This window comes from Felis catus, chromosome F1, assembly GCF_018350175.1.
Source record: "Felis catus isolate Fca126 chromosome F1, F.catus_Fca126_mat1.0, whole genome shotgun sequence".
Taxonomy (NCBI): Eukaryota; Metazoa; Chordata; class Mammalia; order Carnivora; family Felidae; genus Felis; species Felis catus.
The window spans coordinates 67,627,039-67,649,877 of NC_058384.1; the positions used below are offsets into that span (position 1 = coordinate 67,627,039).

Consider the following 22,839-nt stretch of genomic DNA (forward strand, 5'->3'; position numbering starts at 1 on the left):
AACTTGTTCACAAATGCTCACAGCAGCATTTTTCCTAATAGGCGAAATGTGGGAACAATCCAGATGTCCATCAACCAATAAATGGATAAAAACCAAGTGTGGTATAGCCATGCAATGGAATATTATTCAGTAATCACAATAAACGAAGTTCTTATAAATGCTACAACACGGGTGAATCTTTAAATAAAGGAAAACGGTTACAAAAGACCAGCTGTGTACTACGTTCCAATTATACTGCATAAAAAGTGTCCACAACAGGTACATCTACTGACACAGTGAATGAGATCAGTGGTTGCCAGGGGCCGGGAGAGGGGAGAACGGAGTGACAAGGGTGTTCTAAAACCAGGTCGTGGTAATGATGACACAACTGTGTGACTACATCAAAAACCACTGAACTGTGCACTTTAAGGATCCTGACTGTCATGGGTTGTGAATCTTAATAAAGCCATTTACCAAAACACACTGCTACTCGGTCCTATTGAAGCAGCAGCAGCAGAAACCGACACACACGGAGTACGCGTCAGACTGAGCGCGACAGGCACCGCGTGCTTCTGTCACCTTACCAGGACAGCGCCCTTCTCGAGCAGCGTACCAGCTGTTGCTGCCCAAGAGACCGCCCCGGACGCAGTGGCCTCGGCCAAGGACCCGTTATTACTGTTGACAAGGCTCCAGCTGCAGGCTGGTTGGTTCCTGTTCTGGACCAGGTGTGGCTATCGCCGGTGGGGGTCGTCATGCTCTGGGGTTGGCTGGCTGGTCACGGTTGGCCTCAGCTGGGATGACCAACTGTGCTCCACACCGTCTCTCATCCCAGCACTGTCTGACTTGTCACGGGTGGCAAAGGTCCGAGAGAGCCAAACACTGAAGACCTCTTCAAACCTGGCTCAGAACCGGCCATCTGTCCCATTCTGTTGCAGCCCATCATAGGCCAGATCAGACACCAAGGGTGAGAAGCGGAGTTTACCTCTTTGTGGGAGGAGCTGCAAAGTCACAGTTGTTGTGATACATGGAAACCACGGTGGTGTTGACAAACGGAGAATCCTGGATGCAGACAGGGTTGTCGGACTTAAGAGCTACATTCTTATTACTATGTCAGATTTCTTCCTCGGTGGCCTCAATCACTCATTTGTGCAGCTATTTGTTGATCTTGATCTTAGCAAAGAAAAAGTAATTATCAAAGTCGCTTTTATTAATATTGAACCTTACTTCAGTTTGTAGATATCTTTATTTCATAAAGATTTTCTTACACATTTAGTTATAAAGTTAACCGGCGAGAACTAGAAATAGTTCGGATAAAATTCTAAATCAGAATTTATGGAACATTTTCTTACACCGTACACCAAAAGTAAACCAAAATGGATTAAAGTCCTAAGTGTGAGACCCGAAACCATAAAAATCCTAGAAGAGAGCACAGGCAATAATTTCTCTGTCATTTTTCTAGATATGTCTCCTGAGGCAAGGGCAACAAAAACAAAATTAAACTATTGGGTCTTCATCAAAATAAAAAGCTTCTGCACAACGAAGGAAACAATCAATAAAACTAAAAGACAACCTACTGAATGGGAGAAAATATTTGTAAACAACATGCCCAATAAAGGGTAAGTATCCAAAATATATAAAGAACTCCTACAACTTGACATCGAAATAATAGCAATAATGATAATCCAATTAAGAGTGCAGAAGACGTGAACAGACATTTCTTCAAAGAAGACATCCAGATCACCAAGAGACACATGAAAAGAAGTTCAACATCACTCATCATCAAGGAAATGCAATCAAAACCACAATGTGTCACATCTGTCAGAATGGCAAAAACCGCAAACATAAGAAACAGCAAGTGTTGTCGAGGATGTGGAGGAAAAAGGAACACTTGTGTACTGTTGGTGGCAATGCAAGCTGGTGCAGCCGCTATGGCCAACAGTACAGAGGTTCCTTAAAAAATAAAAAACAGAATTATCATAGGACCCACTAATTCCAGCATGGAGTATTTACCAAAAGAATACAAAAACACTATTCAAAAAGATACACGCATCCCTACGTTTACTGCAGTATTTACGACAGCCGTATTATGGAAGCAGCTGATGGACGAATGGATAAAGAAGCTATATACACATACAAAGGAATATTACTCAGCCACAAAATCATGACATCTTGCCACTCACCACAACACAGATGGATCTAGATGGGGGTGCAATGCTAAGTGAAATAAGTCAGCGAAAAACAAATACCATAGGATCTCACTCGTATGCGCAAGAAACAAAGAAAACAGAGACAAACCAAAAAACGGGACTCTTAATTACAGAGAACACACTGATGGTTACTAGAGGGGAGATGGGTGGGGGGAAGGGGACAAAAGGGGGAAGGGGATTAAGAGTTCACTGATCATGGGGGCGCCTGGGTGGCTCAGTAGGTGGAGCCCCACATCAGGCTCTGTGCTGACAGTGTGGAGCCTGCTTCGGATTCTGTGTCTCCCTCTCTCTGCCCCTCCTCCACTCATGCTCTCTCTCAAAACTAAACATTAAAAAAAAAAAGTCCACTTATGATGAGCACCGAAGCATGTACAGGATTCTCGAATCACTGTATCATACGTGCGAAACTAATGTAACACTGCATGTTAACTGTACTGGATTTTTTTTTACAAATTACAAAACCAAGCTGCAGTTTTTTTTTTAGATTAAAGAAAACTTTTTCTAATGTTTATCTATTTCTGAGAGAGACAGACAGACAGAGCATGAGCAGAGGAGGGGCAGAGAGAGGGAGACACAGAATCCAAAGCAGGTTCCAGGCTCCGAGCTGTCAGCACAGAGCCCGACGTGGGGCTCGAACCCACAAACCATGAGATCATGACCTAAGCCGGACGCTCAACCAACTGAGCCATCCAGGTGCCCCAAAAGTTTATTAGTTTCAGCATCAAATAAAATTCAGCTTTTATTTTGTACACACAATATTGGAAACCTTGAGCCACATAAATAGTTGCAAGTGGTAACCGTTTGTAGTGTTTGTAGCCTCCACGTAAAAAAGTTTTAGACGAGCAAAACTACCAAGATTCATTCATCTTTAATGAGTGACAGCATGTGGAAAGGGATCTTTTCTCTGAGTAGGTCTCAACAGCGGACTTAAGACATTCAGTCACCCACGTTGTAAACAGATGTGCTGTCCTCCAGGCTTTGTTGTTCCATTCCTAGAGCACAGAGTAGATTTAGCGAAATTCTTTTAAGTATTTATTTATTTATTTATTTATTTATTTATTTATTTATTTATTTATTTATTTATTTATTTATTTATTTTTGAGAAAGAGAGAGAGAGACAGAGACAGTGTGAGGGAGGGGAAGTGAGAGCGGGAGTCCAAGCAGGCTCTGTGCTGCCACCAAAGAGCCCAACGTAGGGCTTGAACTCATGAACTGTGAGATCATGATCTGAGCAGAAACCAAGAGTTGGACACTGAACTGATTGTGTGCCCCAGGTGCCCCAAGATTTACCCAAGTCCTTACGGGCCCCAGGAATTTGGGAAAGGTCAAGGAGCTTCAGCTTACAGTCACCAGCCGCGTTAGCCCCTGACAAGAGTCGGCCCGTCCTTCGAAGCTTGGGAACCGGGCCCTGACTTGCCCCGTCTGGCCACGAGAGTCCTGGACGGCGTCCGCTGTCTGGTCCACACTGAGACTGTCTGGTCCACACTGAGGATCTGTTGGTGAGCGTGGCCACCCTGGTGAATTCTCTCAGCTGGACCTTCCGGAGAACTTGCCGCGGCTTCTGCATCGGCTCCGGATGCTTCTCCCTGCGCTTCTGTGTCGCGCAGGCGGCTTCTTTCCCGAGACCTCACGGACCGGCCTCAGCCAGCGTCTCACCGCGCCCGTGCGGCCTCCTGCCCTCGCTCGGCCTCCGCAGAACGAAGACGGCGCGGGCCTTGCTCTGGACCGTGCTCTGGACCGGGGACGTGGTGCGTGTGATGGTCCGTCCGGACCACTCAGACTTTCTCCGCATCGGCAGTAAGGCCGTTTAGCTTTCTCGTCATCCGCGTGTTCCCTGGAACAGCACTTCTCATTTCCTTCAGGAACCTTCCCTCGCGTTCACAACTTGGCCAAGCGTCGGGTGCGGGAGGCCCAAGCGTTCAGTGTATCTGGGCTTTGGACGCGCCTTCCCCCCTGAGCCGAATCGCCGCCAGCTTCCGATTTCAAGCGACGGGCGCGAGGCTCTGCCTTTCACTGCACACTTAGCGCCGTTGTAGGGTCCGTGATCGGCCTAATGTCACTGCTGCCGTGTCTCAGGGAACAGGGCGGCTGAGGAAGGGGGAGAGACGGGGCAGGCCGTCGGCGGAGCATCCGTCAAGTTCACCGTCTTACAGGGCACCGCTCGTGGTGCCCCCCACACCATCACAGCAGTAACGCCAAACGTCACTCGTCGTGGATCACCACAAAAATATACTCCTGGAAAAGGGCTAGATGCCGTGACAATCACCACAACGTGGCACAGAGACAGGAAGTGAGCGAACGCAGCTGGAAACACGGCGCCGACAGACGCGCTCCCCGCAGGTTCCCGCAAACCTTCCGTGTGTAGCACCGGGCCGGCCGTGGGAGCGCAGCTAAACCGGGTCTGCCTGCGCTGAAAACTAAAGCACAACCGCTTGTAGGGACACTTAGACGTTGGCAGTTTTTAAAGCTCCCCGGCTGGTTCCACTGTGCGGGTAGGAGCGAGGAGTGCCACGCAGATGTCCCGGCTGAGGGAATGTCGACCTACTGAGCGCGGGACCTCTGGGTATGGTTGTCCCGCCAAGGAGACACGCAGTACGTGTGTCATAAGGAGACTGTCAAACGCCTTCCTTCAATGAAGACGTGATATGCATAATGGCATTACTGTGACCTCCCACGCTAGGAATTCAGACAGAAAGGATACTCTGCCATGACTTTGCTCCACCGAAGCTAGACTGATTTCCTGCCAATCAGCAATTCTTTTTCCAAACGAGTGTCTCTCAACTGGGGCAATTTTGCCCCCTGAGAGACGTTTAGTAATGTCCGGAAGCATTTTTGGTCGTCACAGCTTGGGGGGGGAGGGGGAGGACATCTAATGAGCAGAGACGAGGGACCAGGGACCTTGCTAACCATCCTGGAATGTGCAGGACAGGCTCGCACCACACATCACCCAGCCTCAAACATCAACAGAGAGTACTGAGGTTGAGAAAGATTGTTCTACATCTCGAATCCTCCAGGAAAACTCTGGTTCATTAAGACTAACATCACTGGTTTTGTAATTTGTTAGAAAACACAGAACCTGTCATGCTGCCTTCCGTAATCCTCATTGGGTCTATTTCCCCATGTGTGGACCCTTCGAGGGGCACTGGGGCTACAGAAGTAGAGGAGTTTCTTCGAGACGCTGACGACGACGACAAACTCCCGCAGGCCCCAGTTTGCCGCAGCGCGCACTCGGTCCCCAAATGACAGGGGGGCGAGGGCTGATGCAATGACACGAACTCTCCTGATGCAGAAGCAAAGGATGGGAAGGGAGAGGGATCACGATTGCTTCCCGGGCCAGGGGACACTCTGGATCTTCCTCAATACCCGCACCTGCAAAATTCCTCAAGGAATGGACCCCAGACTCATGACACATCAGAGTTTTCTTTTTTCTTTTCTTTGAGATAGAGGGGATGGGGGGGGTGCAAGTGAGCAAGGGGCAGAGAGAGGGAGAGTGAGGATCCCACCAGGGGCTGAGAGAGAGAGAGAGAGAGAGAGAGAGAGAGAGAGAGAGAGAGAGAAGAAACATGGGGCTTGTGTTTTTGTTTGTTTTTTTTACCCAAAGTGGGGCTCATGCTGACTGTTGCAGGGCTCAAACCCACAAACCGTGAGATTGTGACCTGAGCCAAAGCCAGATGCTTAACTGGCTGAGCCACCCAGACGCCCCCACATGAGGCGTGTTCTGTGAAGACGCATGTCCAGCCTTAACACCCCAGGATTTTCGGGCTCAGTGGTATACCTACATTGATCTCAACCCATCTGTAGATTTAGATTATTGTTCTGAAGTAGAAACACATAAAGACTTAAGGAAAAAGACATAGAAAAAATAATCCGATCTATTGAGGTGCTAATGTTGTAGGTAACTTTCTTTTCTTGATATTTATTTGTAACGTTATTAGCAATAAGCAATATTGGCAATATTGTTTACATAGTAAAAACTGTCCAAACCTCACTAACGTGTCCATGTTAGAAACCATTTTTTATGAGACCTAAGCAAAACCATTTTTACAGTAACATAATAACAACAGAGGTTGCTGTGTATATGAGATTATTCAACTGCAACCGTGCTTCTGATATTAAAGGAAAGAATTAAGTATCTGCCCCCGTACATCCCCATACAATGAAACAGCATGCGGCCGATTAAAAACAAAACCACCTAGCAGCTCTCTGCAAACTAATGAGCAAAAATGTCCGACACACACTAAGTGGGGAAAAAGCACAGAACAGTGTCTATAGTTAGCTACTGTCTGTGTAAAAGGGGGAAAACATATACACAATTTGCTCGTAAAAAGGTACATATTTTGAAGGACATACAAAAATTGATAATACCGGTTGCTTTCAAGGACAGGAAATAGGTTCCTATGGGGGCAGGAAAAGCGAGTGGTGTCTTTTGCACTTTTTGAATCTGAACCACTGCTATCATCCAGGCAGAGAGTAAATTTTGTAAAATGAAATCAACAAACCCTTAGTGAATTCTTAAAAGCTAACACACAATTTTCTGCATGAATTATACTACTGTGCATCAAACCGTGTGAGAGCAGGGCTCAAGATAGTTAAAAATAGCGGGTCCTTACCCCAACACCACACCCCAGTCTACCTTCAGACTGTCTGACAAGCCCTTTGGTTTCTCAGATGAATACCTTCCAGGTAACATTTTCTACAGGAAAAAATAACGTTGTGGTAAGCTTGTGGGACTCTTGTTTTCTTCTTCTCTCTGAGACCAAGTTTCCTATCTGTAGGACAAGGGCACTCGAGTGTGTTTTCCAGACTCTGCCCCCTCTCGTAATTTAACTTTCACCAAGTTAAGAGCAGTGACAGTCCTGACGTACAGAAGATAAAAGGGCTGTGCGGGTAAAGGCGGAAGCAAGGAGCACCGCTTTGGTACTTCCTTTCTTCCGGTGACTAAAGCACATCAGAAAAATATCTAGGGCTCCAACGACAGCAACAGCTAACATATTACGAACACTTTCTATAAGTCAGGCACTGTTCTAAGTGCTTTATGTGAACTAACCCATTTTACCTTTACAACAATCCTATGATGTAGGTAGTATGTCCAATTTACAAAGAAAATAGAGTGGCAAGTATGGCAAAAAGGTTAAAAGCAGGGACCCCAGAATCTAAGTGATGAAATCTGAATCCCAGCTCTCCTACTTAACAGCTGTGTGACCTTGAGCAACTTAAACTTTGTGCATCTGTTCCCCCATTTCTAAAACGGAGAGCTTCCAGAAGGTAGTATGGAAATCTACACTGTGTTATGAAGTCTCTACCCAAGTTTCACAGCCAAGGAGAAGAACTGGGCTTTGCACCCATGCAGCCTGGTGGGTCAACTTCCAGTTTGCTAAAAGGCAATCCAGCACCTGAAGCATGAGTTTAAAATCTCAGTACCCCCACCCCCCAAATTTCAGAGTTCTTCCCTTTTTAAACAGAAAATGATTTACAGACTATTATGCTTATATAGCACTGACTCTTAACTTGTCAAATGTGAAGTCAATCATGATGACATTCCAGTTAAGTTTTATCTTTAAATTTTTAACACTTGAAACCTTAAAGTACATAGTGAAGAAGTTTTCCTGCTTGTCTACATTTATTTATTTTTGAGAGACAGAGACAGTGTGAGCAGGGGAGGGGCAGAGAGAGAGGGAGACACAGAATGGGAAGCAGGCTCCAGGCTCTGAGCTGTCAGCACAGAGTCGGACACAGGGCTCGAACCCACGAACTCAAGCCGGATGCTTAACCGACGGAGTCCCCCAGGCGCCCCTCCTGCTCACATAAACTGCATTTAGCCAACAGTGCAGCAAGGAAGCAGCATGAAATAAATGTTTACTTACTTCTGTTCCAGTAGGCGAATCTGAAGGGCTTAGCTAAGACAGCTGCTGTGCAGCCCCAGCCCAGAACCCAGCTGCCCACCTAAGCTCGAGGACTGTCCCCAGAAACAGAGCAGCAGGGAGATACTGGAAATGTAGGCAGCTTTGTCCAGTGCCGGTCACTTTGCTTAGGGCACAGTTTCAGGTGAGCCACACCCTCATTTGCATTAAAGCGTAAATCCACAATCCAAGGAGCTTAATCACGATTTGGCTCCCTCCCCTTTCCGTAGGAGCTTCCTACAGCTGCTGTGACAAATCTCCACAAATTTAGTGGCATAAAACAACACATTTGTCACCTCAGAGTTCTGTGGGTTAGAAGTCCAAAAGCCAAGCGTGTGGAGGGTTGTGTTCCTTCCGGGGGCTCCAGTTCAGAGAGGCTGCTCTTCCATCTTCAAAGCTGCGACAGCTGGCCAAGCCTTTGTCACAGAGCAGCATGCAGACATTGACCCTACGGTGTCCCTCTGCCGTCTTTTCCGAACTCTTGTAATTACGGCGGGCCTACCGGATAATCCAGGATAATCTCCCTGTTTCAAGGTTAGCTGATTAGCAAACTTAATTCCCTCTCGCCACATAACAAACATATCCACGGGTTCCAGGGACTGGGATGTGGGCATCTTTGGGGGAACCATTATTCTGTCTTCCATACCTTCCTTGGTTCAAGGAACTCAGGTTTCCTTCCTTCAAAAAGGTCATCTGACTGAACACCTGACATATCTTGGTAGGCACTGGGGCATACACAAGTAACAGAGTACTGTCTTGTCGATACTTAGCTGACAATTCATGAAAGCAAGATGGACGCAGACACCGTAAGTAACTTTCCTCGCGCACTGGTGTCAGGGGAATAACATTAAGCGCCTTTTCTTGGTAGAATACGTAATTATGTCGGTGATGACAAATGTTTACTGCAAAGACAATGTGGGATAATGAAAAGGTCTTTTTTGTGGTTGTTGTTCTGGCTTTTGTAAAATTTAGGCTTCGGGCCCAGCACGGAGCCCAAGGCAGGGCCTTGAACTCACGACCCTGAGATCGAGACCTGAGCTGAGATCAAGAGTCCCTGAAAAAGGTTTTTAAGACAGGCGGAGTGAAACCTAAAGGTTAAGTTACTAGACTTCTCTGAGCCTCAGGCTTCTCATCTGTAAAATGGGGGTTAAGATGATCTATCTCAAAGTGCCGTTTAAGAAGCGGGAGCACGTGTTCTCCATACAAGGAATCCCACAAATGCTCACTCTTCTGCTCCAGAGACTTTTCGTTTTGAACATTCTTTCAACATTTCCATGACTCACTTAGTACTAGGGCTATAAAATACAAAAGAAGTGTTAGGCCTCCTCCCAGCCATCCAATTTAAAATGTTGGCGGGGTAACACATTTGCATACGTGACACAGTTAAAGAAAGATCAAAGTACACCTGAATGGGTTCCCCGAGATAGGACTTCAGGTGGTTAGGAAAGGCTAGTATATAGCGGGGTAATGAAAGCCGATTTCCTCTTTACTTTGAGGAAAAAAAAAAAAAAAAAAAAAAAGCAAACAAAACCCAACCCATACACTGAAATGTAGCAAGGGGGAAATCTAGCAGGGTGATTTTCACAGGGGTCCCTAGGTCCCTGCAAGTCCACGCACGTGGAGCAGGTGATCCCTCCCCTAATCGATTCTGCTTTACCCTATGGAGGACACTAAGAACTCCCAGAGTAGGCACACTTTGGGTTTTCAAAGTCAGTCAATCCATAGTTCTCCCCGGTTCAATCATTAAGAAAAAGTAAACGCTGGCGCAGAAGTCTGAGGAGTGTGTCAGGCCTCGTTTTATTAAGGACGCGAGGGGACAGGACACACACTGCCCGCTACACCCCCAAACCTGACCTACATCGCCAGGGCCGTGAACGGTAGCGGAAGGCTCTCCACCTGCCCTGTGCCCAGGAGCTAATCCTACCTCACGTATATTCTTCTAGTTCAGACGCCAACGCCGAAGGCCGACTTGGAGTCCACTAATCTTTACGTCCAGGCTTTCCTTTCTTTTTGATAGCGAAGAAAAACTACTTTCTCAAGGACACGGCGGACAGGGGGGAATCGAGTCCGGCACTGAACCAGAAGGACGCGGTTTCGTCATTCTCCACCCTCCAGCTGCCTAACGAGGGTGAGGATGCATCGTCCACCCGAGAGGAAAGCGTAAAAGCGCCCCGGAACCTCAAGCGTACGGACGGCGCCGTGAAACCCAAGAAATCCAGCCGGGCTTTAGAAAGAAAAACACAAAGAGAGCCAGGCGACCGCGGCGCGGGCTCCCCCCCCCCCCCCCCGGCGCCGGTCCGCGGCGCCGAGCCCGCCGGCCCTCCCGGCCTCGCTCCCTACCTCCCGAGGGCTCAAGCCCCGGCACCGGCTCCTTCCCGCCCGAGGGGCGCACCAGGCCTCCGCCGACGCCGACCCGCACGCTCCGCGCCTCCCGCAGCCGACCGGCGAGCTCGGGCCGTCCGGCAGGAAGCGGCTCACCGCGCAGCCGCCGCGGCCTCCAACCGCCTGCCGGCGGAGGGGAGCTGGGCCGCCCCGGACGCGCCCACCGGGGCCCGTCGGCGGCCGGCGGAGGCGAGCCCGGGCGGCGCGGCGCGGCGGCCGGGGAGGTGAGTCGCCCCGGGCCTCTGCCCGCCCCTCGGGTGATCGCGGCCCTCCCGGCAGCCCCGCCGCCGCGCCGCCCGCCCCCCCCCGCCCCGCGCCCGCGGCGGCGCGAATGGAACGGTCCGGCGGGGGGGATTGTGGGAGGCGCACGCGCGAGGGGCGGAGGGCATGTGGGGGGGCGGAGGAGGCGGCGGCGGCGGCGGCCGTGGCGGCGGTTGGTGGCCGTGGGGGCGGGGAAGGGGGGGGGAGGAAAGAAGAGGCGGTGGAGGAGGAGGCCGGGGCTCGCGCCGCCGAAGGTACGCGTGAGGGCCCGCGCCCGACCGTCCTGACAGGGGCCGAGGGGGAGCGGGGGGCCGTGCGAGCGGGCGCCCCCGAGCGAGCGCGGACGGGCCGGCGGGCGCGCCAGGCGGCCGAAGGCGGGGGTTGGTGGGAGAGCGAGCGACGAGCCCGGAGCCCGTCCGGCGCGTGCGGGCGGGCGTGCGCGCTCCGCCGCCCGAGTCGGGGGCGGGGGGGGGGGGCCGCGGGGAGGGCCTGGGAGGGGAGGTGGGGGGGCACGAGGCGCCCTTCGCTCGCGCCCGCCCTCCCTCCCGAGCAGCCGCCGCCGCCGCCGCCGCCGCTCTGCCGCCGCCGCTCCCGCCGCCATTTTGGGTTCGCTTTGCGGAGGGGGAGACGATCCCCGTCTCGGTTGCGGGACCGCCTCCCCTCGGTGGCCCCCGCTCGGCCCCACGCCTTTCCCTTCTCCTCTCTCGCGTCTCCGCCAGTCCGCTCCCCCGCCGGCCGCCTCCTGACAGGCGGCAGGGATCCGCCGCGGACCCGGGGAAGCGGAGGAGCCTGCTGGCGGCCGCCCCCCTTCCCCACTTCCCTGCACTCTCATCTCGCTCGGCCTCGGCCTCTGACACGGTGAGCACAACCGCCTGCGGAGGCCTCGGGCCTAAGTGCTCCCGGAGCGGCGCGGCCCCCGGCGGCCCGGGAGCCACTGTCACCTCCCGGACCTGGACCTCCGGGAGAGCGGCGGGCGGGGTGGGGGAGGGGCGCGAGGCAGGGGATCCTGAGCGGACCGGGAAGTCCCTCCCGGCGGGGGGCGGGGGGAGGGGGGGGAAGGGGTGTCCCTGACGGGCGGGCTCCGGGCCTGGGGGGGAGGGGGCGGGAAAGTCGGCGCGGGGAGGCGGAGTCGGCTGCGCCCCTGACAGGTTAGTTGGCGCGTCGGGGAGGCGCGACGGGAGCATCCCCCCCCCCCCCGCCCTCCGTCGGGTCGGCGTCCGCGGCGGGAGAGGGGGCTCTGCGGAGGGTCGCTTGCGGGCGGGGCCGGGGCCGCGGTGCCCCTGAGGCGCGCGGCGGTGCGTGGGAGCGAGCGGGAGACCCCCCCCCCCTCCCCGGGTCGTAAGTTTGAGGACTGTGCCCGGGTAGTTTGTGCGGGGTCTGGGAGGCAGGTGGTGTTCCGGGGTGCAGCGGCCGTGGCGGCGTGTGTGCGCAGGGCAGGAGGGTGGGAACGCGTTCCGGAAGACCCTGCTTGTGTTCGTGGCGGGGTCACGGAGTTCCCCTTCAAGTCACCTTCTTTTCGAGACGAAATTCGGGGTGGCCCCGTCGGGCGGATGTGCGTGTGTGTGTCAGAAATCGGGAGCGCGTCGGAGCTCGGGAAGGAGGAGCCGTGGCGGGGTTTTTGACGCGGCCCCACACGTGCCCGTGGGGCCGGGGGTGGGACGGACCTGCCGGGGCCGCCTGTGGTCGTCGGAGTAGGGGGGACGGCGTCAACGCGAACACCCGCCGTGTCTGCTGCGAGGGTACCGAGAAGGGGGGGCTTTCCGCTGGCCCGAGGTGGCAGTAGCTCGTCGCGCGGAGTGAAGCTTCTTCCCTGGTCCTCGCCGTACTTTCTCTGTTCCTTTGTGATGCTGCCCCTCGGGGAAGATGGTGGGGAAGGTGTTTTCTCCCGTCGCGTAAAGTAGGAAGTCGAGGCAGAAAGAGATGCTCCTGCAAGGTCACGCTTTCCCGCGGTGGCGACGTTGGGACTGTGGCTCCAGGCGCGCGGCTGCTTGCCCGCGGAGGGCTTGGGGCGCGGGCCCCGCCGCGCTGGGAAGCGGGGCGTGTGTGGCCGCTGGCGTCCGGTGGACCTGGGGCGCGCGGAGCGTAGGGCGTGCGGCCGGGACACTTCAGGCTTTCGTGGCCTGGGCTTGTGCCGGGGTCGCCGTCTGGGGGCTGGCGGCTCGACTCGATCTAGGCAGAAGGAGCTTCCTTCCCTGGCTCAGCGGGTGTTTACCGAAGAATTCCTCGGTAAACGCTCCCGGTCTTGGGGTGGGACTCAGTGACCCTGTGGACACAGCCTGGCTGCCTCTGAGCGGGCTTGCCTGGACCGCCGGAGGTGTTTGGGGCCAGCCAGGCAGACAGACCAGCGTGGAGCTGAGACCCGAAAACTTCCCTGAAAAGTCTGTTCGGTTTGCAGGGAAGTTAGACATCCGGGCCTTTTCCCACGGAAGGCTCTGACCCGAAAGGGTGGCAAGCTTGCGACGCCGGGTGCCTGGCTTCGCATTTTCTTCTGGCATTCGTGAGCTAACTGTTTTGGGGATCTGGGAGTCGCTGCTGTACGTGCCCGTGGAGTTTGGAACTTTGGGGTTGGGCTGAGGGAGGTCTTCCAAATGCAGATTTTGCAGTAAGGCCCCCCCAGTGAATACGAGGGGAAAACTCTTGAACCTAAGCTAGCGTGGCTCTGTGTCTGGAAAGTAGCATGTTTTCGATATGCTAGACTGGCAGGTCTCTAAAGTTTTCTGGGGTCGCATATCCTTCTGAGAATTTGATGACAGACCCTGACTGTTAAATGAGCATAAGTGCAGTCACACTATGCACACCATGTCAGGAACTTAAATTGTGACGAAGTAGAACCTTTTTATATTTAGGTCTCATTTGAAGCCCTTTTAAAACCGAGCTTTGTTTGGAGATGAAGATGTTGGTGTGAGTTTAAGGTGACAGATTGTGTGACAGTTTTTGAGCATGCTGCGAGTAAGGAGAGCTTTCAGGTCGTGTCTTTTCATTTTATTCTTTACAAACTCATTTTTGCAGTGTTCGTATAGGATTCTGAATTAGGTGGTAAGAAAATATGTCGACAAAAATACATAGCTTTATTCTTTTTCACTATCTTTTTATTCTTGAACTCCTCTCTTCCCAGTTGTGCCTTGGGTCTGAGGCTTTTGAAGCTCATTCCTTGGAGTTTATCTTACTTATAACAAACATTGACTTAATTCTACGTAGGAGACACAAAGGTGAGTAATAATGTGCCCTCAGTCCTTGAAGAGATTCGTGCAGTTGAAGCGAAGGATGGTGTGATGGTGGTGGCTTTCCAGAGGGCGAGGAGGAGGGAGGAATGTTCTCAGAAGTTGAGGATTCATGACTTAATTGCAGAGTTTTTGCCATCACTAATTCGCAGGAAGCGGTAGTCTTCCTGCTGTCTGCGGGACTTTGTAGCTATCGAGCGTGTTTTGGTATCACCTGGTGTTCTTGGCCGAAGGCTCTCTGGTTTGAAAACCAGGCGTAGTTGGGTCGTATTCCTTATCTTGTTTCCGATGTATTTCTGTAGTGAGTTTGTAACAAAGGTCTTAATGTCATTTGTGGGTATTCATGCATCCAGAAAACACTTATTGGGGAAAAAATGCACTTGGTCTTAGACGAAAGGCCCAGAAGCTTCTGGGGTAAAACACAGTAGCTATTTGATAGACTGCCCGTGAATTGAGTATTGGAAATTTAAAATACTGAATTTTTAAAAAATGTTTTTGATGTTTATTTTTGAGAGAGAGAGAGAGGGTGGGGGATGGGCAGAGAGAGAGGGAGACGCAGAATCTGAAGCAGGCTCCAAGCTCTGAGCTGTCAGCACAGAGCCCAACGTGGGGCTCGAGCCCATGAACTAGGATATCATGAACTGGACACTTAACCGACTGAGCCACCCAGGTGCCTCTCGCCCCCCCCCTCCCTTTTTAAATAATTACTGAATTTTTAAAAGAACAAGAAATTCAGAGAGTGTTTGGATAGCACAGATCACAGGACTTGGTAAGGTAAGGAAAGGTCTGGAGAAAAGTGGTTTGATTATCCCTTCTCTTCATTGTCATGGCCTGTGTGTTGTGTAGATTTGTGAGGAGTTTAATATTTTCTCTGATTTTTAACTTGGGTAGTAGATTGTGGGTTTTTAAAATAACGTTACATACCTGTGTGTCTTGTTCATCTGTGCATATAGTTCAATATGTATTTAGTCATATACGTATGAGATAGTTTGTAATTTAAAAAATAATGCTTGTAGGGGCGCCTGGGTGGCGCAGTTGGTTAAGCGTCCGACTTCGGCCAGGTCACGATCTCGCGGTCCGTGGGTTCGAGCCCCGCGTCGGGCTCTGGGCTGATGGCTCGGAGCCTGGAGCCTGTTTCCGATTCTGTGTCTCCCTCTCTCTCTGCCCCTCCCCTGTTCATGCTCTGTCTCTCTCTGTCCCAAAAATAAATAAACGTCGAAAAAAAATTAAAAAAAAAAAAAAAAAAAAAAAATAATGCTTGTAATAATTGCAGATTATTCAGGATCTTTGAGGATCAAGAAATGAAAGCAATCTTCACGGCATGGTCTTGAGCTGTGTTGAAATATGGAGCATGACTTCCCTGTGTCTTGCTAGGCATTGTGTCTTTGCACTCTCGCAGGACCATTTGAGGTTTTAGTCGTTGTCTTCCATACCTCACGAATAAGTGACCGTGTTCAGTCCTGCCAACATGATCTGGCTGTACACAGTAGAGAAGTTTTACCATATGTGTGGGTGATGCATCTCTGGTTAAAAATTTCATATTGCTGCCTGAGATTTTTAAAGGTGCATATAGTCTTACTGATGTCTGCTGTGAAGTCCACTTTATGCCAGCCCTTCCAGAAGCGTAACATATCTCTTTTTTTTAATGTTTATTTATTTTTGAGAGAGAGAGACAAAACGTGAGTGGGGGAGGGGCAGACACACACACACACACACACACACACACACACACACACACAGAATCTGAAGCAGGCTCCAGGCTCTGAGCTGTTGACACAGAGCCTGACATGGGGCTCGAACCCATGAACTAGGATATCATGACCTGAGCTGAAGTTGGACACTTAACCAGACTGAGCCACACAGGTGCCCTGAGGGATGACATACCTTAAACCTGGCTTCCATAAAAGAGGGAAATGAAAGTAATTTTTGTTTTATTTTGAGATGTTTTGCTAGTTTTTTCAAATTATTTATTTCTTTAAATTTCTTGAAAATTTTTTTGTTTATATTTTGTGTGGGGAGGTTAGCTTTTTCATACTTAACGATTTGTCTTCTTAGTGATAACTGTCAATCTTACATTTCATGTTTTAGAAATGAGTATTTTAGTGACTGCTACATCAGGGGTGGTTAATGGCAGTGCGAGGTTGACACATAATTATGGATTTAAGAGATGACAGAAATTTGATAACCTTGTTTTTTCAAGAGTTGTATTGCTTTCATTGAACATCTATTTTCACTGAACATCTAATCTATAAAATTTTATTTTAGCATTAATTGGTTTTGCTTTTCATTGTTTTTATTTATTTATTTATTTATTTATTTTGAGAGAGAGAGAGAGAGAGAGAGAGAGAGAGAGAGAGAGAGAGAGAGAGAGAGAGAGAGAGAGAACGAGAACCTTAAGCAGGCTCCATGCCTTGCATGGAGTCCGACACAGGGCTCAGTCCTGGGATTATCTGGGATTATCACCTGAGCTGAAATCCAGAGTCAGATGCTGAACTGACTGAGCCACCCAGGTGCCCCTGCTTTTCATCATAGTTTTTAGTCATTTGGTCTTAGACATATGCAAGTTGATGACAGGGTTGTATGTGTACCTTTTCCCATTTTATTTGATTCATTTTTTAAATATAGGAAGTTTCAAACATAACAAAAATAAAGAGAATTAATGTAGTGAGTCCTTATGTACGCAACATCCAGCTGCAACAGTAACCCGTACCTAGCTATCACACTGTCCCCATCTGCGACCTCTCTGCCTTCTTCCCCGCTTTGTTTATTTTGAAACAAACCTTTCAGATATTATATCATTTCGTTCATAAATACTTCAGTGTGTGCGTTCTTTTTACACTTAAATGGGGAATTATTTCTTCGTAGTTAGGTTTATATAACTTTTTAAATAAAAGTATCTGATAAGTGGAATTAAACTACTTCTAATCTCTTTTACCTGTCAGTTGTGATTCCCTCTGCAAACTATTAGAAATGAATGGCGTAGAATTCACCTCACTGCTTTTAGATGTTTGCATTGAAAAATGCGTGAACAGTTTCTGTGTTTGCCAGAAAAGCTTATCAGCTTTTTCCTAATGTACACAGTGAGAAATAATGTGTCTCTTGTAGTCTTTTTTTTTTTTTTTTAAGTCATAGTGACAAGACGCTAAAAAATGTTTTTGTTTTCTTGTTCTTGATTTTCTAACTGGACCCAATTACTGCAAAGAAATCCAATGATAACTGGTAATGTTGAACAGGAGCCGGAATTGGTCTAAAATCCGACTTAAAGAGTATAAAATAACATTATTTTGAATTTTGAAATTCTGATTGTGGACATTTGAAAGTCCATACCATTGCTTCAGTTGTTAAATACAAATCATGGTACAGAGCATAATAATCATGATGAGTAGAAACACTGTAGAAAAAGAAAGTAAATATTCCTGTTAGGAAGATAAATCAAAGTGTTGAGATTTGAAGTGATTGTGAATAAAGTAAAATTTAGCCTTCTATAAAACACTGACAGTTATAATTATGAAAGTGAATGCTATCTCTAGTGAAACTTTGGTTAACTTATCTTTTGTTACATCTTATGTTATAGTCCCATAGGAAATAAATCATTAATCTTTGATGTAATCTTGCTTTACATTTTTTTCTATCTTTTCCACACTTGACATTAAGTCATTCTTCTCATTCAGTTTTATTTGTCCTGATACCACAGGTGGACTTTTGTTAGATTAGAAAGTAACTATATTGTTGGCTTCTTAGTATAAGTGATACTATTTAGAATATGGAGGACACATTACTTATGGTAAGGTTTCTTTTTTTTAAGTTATTTATTTTTGAGAGAGAGAGAGAGAGAGAGAGAGAGAGCAAATGGGGAAGGGGCAGAGGGAGAGAGAGAGAGAGAATCCCTAGCAGGCTCTGCACCCCCCAGTGGTGAGGCTGATGTGGGGCTTGAACTCCCAAACCCCGAAATCATGACCTGAGCTGAATTCAAACGCTAAACCAACTGAGCCATCCAGGTGCCCCTAATAAGGTTTCCTAAAATTCAGCACTGCTGAAAATGAAAGCACCAGAATTTAAGTGTTTACTAATATAAGAAGCCTCCATTCTTTGAATGGAGAGAATTTAAAAGATTGTCTTTGAGGGGGGCCTGGGTGGCTCAGTCAGTTAAGTGTCCGACTCTTTTGGCTCAGGTCATGATCTCAGTGGTTTGTGAGTTTGAGCCTTGAGTTGGGCTCTGTATGACAGTGTGGAGCCTGCTTGGGATTCTCTCTCTCCCTCTCTCTCTCTCTCTGTCCCTTCCCTGCTCGCATGTGTGTGCTCTCTCTCTCTCAAAATAACTAAACATATATATATATGTTTCATATATATATGATTGTCTTCGAAAGAAGAAACAGCTGACAGCTGAGAAAATGGAGTGAATCAATCATGTATAGTAATTAGTGAGTGAACAGTACTATAGTATAAAGGTCTTCAGAGAAGATTGGAGGATGTAAATCTCAAGTATAGTTTACATCAGGCTAAGTGATCACATACGTTGGGAAGTTAAAATTTAGACATACAAGCACATTAAAGAAAAAAGAGCAGTTGGGGCACCTGGGTGGCTCAGTCAGTTGGACGTCCGACTTCGGCTCAGCTCATGATCTTGTGGTCCATGAGTTTGAGCCCCGCGTCAGGCTCTGTGCTGACAGCTCAGAGCCTGGAGCCTGTTTCAGATTCTGTGTCTCCCTCTCTCTCTGACTTTCCCCCATTCATGCTCTCTGTCTCAAAAATGAATAAACGTTAAAAAAAAAAATTAAAAAAAAAAAGCAATCACTTTGAAACTACAGGGAGAGATTTTTTTTTTAATTTTTTTTTTCAACGTTTATTTATTTTTGGGACAGAGAGACAGAGCTTGAACGGGGGAGGGGCAGAGAGAGAGGGAGACACAGAATCGGAAACAGGCTCCAGGCTCCGAGCCATCAGCCCAGAGCCTGACGTGGGGCTCGAACTCACGGACCGCGAGATTGTGACCTGGCTGAAGTCGGACGCTTAACCGACTGCACCACCCAGGCGCCCCAGGGAGAGATTTTTTAAGTTTGTTTGTTTTGAGAGAGAGAATCCTCAGCAGGCTCTGCAATGTCAGCAAAGAGCCTGATGTGGGGCTTGAACTCACAAACCGTGAGATCATGACCTGAGTGGAAATCAGAAGTCAGATGCTTAACTGACTGAGCCACCCAGGTGCCCCAAAAGGGAGATATTTAAGTTAATTTTGTGTGTGTGTTTAAGGGAAAAAAATTACAAAACTGTAGATAAAGCCAAGGTTTAATTCCGTTTAACAAGCACTCTTTCTGTTCATATGTCATTCAACCAACACTTTTCAGTGCTCATTTCATTTCCATTTCTGTATTTAGGTGTTGGGAGAAGAGAAGACTTTTTTTTTTTCTTCCTCAAAGTAGTGTATCTAGAAAGAGGAACATCTTGTTAACAAATTACAATATGCAGTGTGATACATTTCTCCCAGGTAGAGAAGGGAGAAAGTTATTAGATCTGTGGAGGGAGAGGAAAGGTTAAGGATAGCTTCGTGCAAGGGGGAGGAGCCAGGTCATAAAGGGTAAATATGAGTTATTCAGTAAGGCTTAGAGGGGGTGCTCTCGGCAGGAAAGATATCTGCAAAGACGTGAAAATGGAAATAACATAGCAGAGTGAGTTCCGGGGACTGTAATTTGGATCAGTGTACTTTCCACCTAGTCTCCTCTGACTTCTTGTGTCTCCAGTACTGTGTTAGGTTGGGTTTTGTGCTTAGAGGTCATCAGCAAAATGAAGATGGAGCCGTGTTCTGTACACTCTGCCTAGACAAAATAGCACTATATTATTACTGTTAATTTCTAACAAAGATTAAAGTCAAGAAAATAATTATGTTTTAGTTACTTGGAAACTTTTACTAGAATATACTTGTTCAGCATTTTAATCAAGCATTGATTATATGTCCAGCCAAATAAAAAAATTGTATAATTGCTTTTCTTAATAATGAACAAGTCTTCCAGCTCCACATTGGTATATTTCCCTTCAATTTGTTGAAAATCCCAAATAGTGATTAAGATCATGGACTCAGAAATCGGATTGACTAGGCTCAGATCCCAGTTTGCTACTTACTGTGTAATCTTTAGCAAAACACTTACAGTCCTTGGTTTTCTTGACTGTAAGATGACGATAATACTTACAGCATAGGATTGTTGAAAGATTGTACTAGGTAATGTGTGTAAAGTGCTTAGCGTAATCTATGTCGTACAGCAGGTGCATAATGTAGATTTGCTGTTAGTATTAATTTCTCTTATTTATTTCCTGAAAAGAGAAATTTTTTTAGCAAAGCAAATGACCTCCCTTATGTGTATTGCCTATAGGAGGTAAGAAAGATTATGCAAAACACGTTTTTGAACGTGTATTAAACAACTTCCTTACATGTATACGTGTTTTTTTCTAATTCTCAGTTTATCTTATTTTCCTTACGTATGGATTCTACTTTTATATTTTCCCACTTAACTCCAGGCGAGGCTTTTTTTTTTTTTTTTAAGATTTTATTTTTAAGTAATTTCCACCCCATGTTGGACTCAAACTTCGAACCCCGAGATTAGAGGTCGCATGCTCTACTGACCGAGCCAGCCAGGCACCCCCAGACTAGGCTTTGTGTTTGGCTGCTGTTTCTTACCAAGTCAAGGATTCTCTCCATAGTGCACAGGAATATATCTTCACTGCAGTGTGAAGTTTTTGGGGCAGAGAGCCTTAAGTCTTTGAACTGAACTGGGTTTAGTTAGGACAATTCTCTTCTTAAAGCTGACCAGCACTTTGTTTTTTTAGGAGGCCAGTGTATCCTTCTAAAGCAGAACCCATTGTTTTCACTAAACCACCTAATTTCATTCAGAAACAGGACCAACGTATAGTTAGTGAGTGCTTATTGTGTGCCAGGCACTAGGATACGGTGATGAATGAACAAAATAAGGTCCTTGGATATTTTAACTTTCCTTTTCCAGAACAAGATCAGTACTGCTGTAATATGTGCTGCTCCCATCATATTACATGTGGTTCAAGCAAGGTGTAGTGGAGATTTCTGAAAGAATGTCTTGGGGTATGATTATTTTATGCCAGGGCAAGTCAGGTCTAGGAAAAAAATCTCTTCCTCTTGAGGATCCTTATTGTGTGTCTGTGTTTTATACAAGCAGTCCATTGGACATTTAGTCCTCTAGGATATCAGTGGCTTAAGTCTTCCATTCAGAGTCAAATAAAAACTGAAACCAGCATTTCTAACAAAGAATACATATTCTTTCATTCTGTAAGTATTAATTGTATACTTACATCCTATCAGATACTGTGTTAAGCCCCGGGGATACAGCAGTGAATAAAAGTAAAAGTCATTGCTTTCAGGGACAACTTGTTGGCTCAGTTGGTAGAGCATTTGACTCTTGATCTCGGGGTCTTGAGTTCAAGCCGCACATGGGTATAGAGAACACTTAAAAAAAAAAAAAAAACTGCTTTCATGGTGCTCACTTTCTAGTAAGATAGATGTTAAACAAATAGGTGTGATGTTACAGCATTTTCATGTTAGGTGTTATAAAGGAAAATAAAGTAAGGAGATGGGGGATGGTTGGGGAAGTCCCTTGAGGCAGTGATACTTGAGTAGAGACCTGTGTGATGTAAGACCCCCCATGTAGCTGTCTGGGGCACGAGCATAAGCCCTGAGGCAGTAGTGTGTTTGGTGTGTTTAAGAACTAAAGGGCTAGGGCTGCCTGAGGGGCTCAGTTGAGTGTCCGACTTCAGCTCGGGTCAAGATCTCATGGTTGTGAGTTTGAGCCTCGCATCGGGCTCCCTGTTGTCCATGCGGAGCCCGCTTCGGATCCTCTGTCCCCCTGCCCCTCTCCTGCTTGCGCTCTCTCAAAAATACATAAAAAACATTTAAAAAGAAAGAAGAGGGGTGCCTGGATGGCTCAGTTGGTTAAGCGTCTGACTGGCTCAGGTCATGATCTCACGGTTTGTTGTTTTGAGCCCCACGTCAAGCTCTTTGCTGACGGCTCAGAGCCTGGAGCCTGCTTCGGATTCTGTGTCTGCCTCTCTGCCCCTCCCCTGCTCATGCTCTGTGTTTGTCTCTATCTCTCTCAAAAATAAATAAACATTAAAAAGAAAAGAGAAAGAGCTAGAACAGCGTAAACAAGGTGGGAGTGAATGATAGGAAATAGGTAGAAGAGGTAGTCGGGGCTATATAATGTAGACACTTAAAAAACTTGACCAAGTGTGTAGGTTTTATTTTAGATTTGATAGGAACTTATTGGGAGGTTTTGAGTAGGGAAATAACTTGATCTAATGTATACGCTTTGAAAAGCAAGAGTGATATAACCAGAGTGACCATTTAAGCCGTTGTGATATTTGAGTTAAGAGATGACTGTGAGTTGAACAAGGGTATTTTCAGGGAGATGGATTTGGGATCTATTTTTTTTAACTTTTTTTTTTTTAATGTTTATTTTTGAGAGAGAAAGAGACAGAGTGAGAGAGGGAAGGGGCAGAGAGAGAGGGAAACACAGAATCTGAAGCAGGCTGCAGGCTCTGAACTGTTAGCACAGAGCCTGATGCAGGGCTCGAATTCACGAGCTGTGAGATCATGACCTGAGGTGAAGTTGGACGCTTAACCAACTGAGCCACCCAGGTGCCCCCAGATTTGAGACATATTTTTAAAGGTGGGGAATGAGAACTCGGATTGGCTGTGAGGTCTGAGTCAAAGAGTAGTTAAGATTGACTCCCACGATAGCCTCACTGTTGGGTGCTGTTTACTGAATGAAATGTGCAACACTGGAGGAAGCAGGTTGCAGGAGTGCAGAAATTAAGAATTTGGCTTGGACATACTGACTTCGCGTTTTCTATCAAATGTTTCAAGTTGAGATA

General features: G+C 47.8%; 2 protein-coding genes across 16 annotated transcripts in view; one reads left to right on the top strand and one right to left on the bottom strand.

Annotated features, from left to right (window-relative positions):
* DAP3 (death associated protein 3) overlaps positions 1-10,564 on the bottom strand; it is a 33,762-nt gene extending 23,198 nt beyond the window's left edge. For 4 of the 7 annotated variants that reach the window (XM_023247622.2, XM_023247618.2, XM_023247617.2 and 1 more), the window contains exon 1: positions 10,427-10,559. Coding sequence is in view for 1 of the 7 variants with exons in the window: in XM_023247620.2 (XP_023103388.2) it covers positions 962-1,005 (44 nt within the window). In the remaining 6 variants the exon portion in view is untranslated. Of the gene's footprint in view, positions 1-961; positions 1,150-10,426 lie in introns of those variants that run through there. The other 3 variants (XM_023247620.2, XM_023247621.2, XM_045048757.1) reach the window with 3 other exon arrangements.
* Positions 10,565-10,864: 300 nt separating this feature from the next.
* ASH1L (ASH1 like histone lysine methyltransferase) overlaps positions 10,865-22,839 on the top strand; it is a 196,213-nt gene continuing 184,238 nt past the window's right edge. For 5 of the 9 annotated variants that reach the window (XM_045048736.1, XM_045048737.1, XM_045048734.1 and 2 more), the window contains exon 1: positions 11,285-11,587. The gene's annotated coding sequence lies outside the window, so the exon portion shown is untranslated. Of the gene's footprint in view, positions 10,984-11,283; positions 11,588-22,839 lie in introns of those variants that run through there. The other 4 variants (XM_045048739.1, XM_045048740.1, XM_045048735.1 and 1 more) reach the window with 3 other exon arrangements.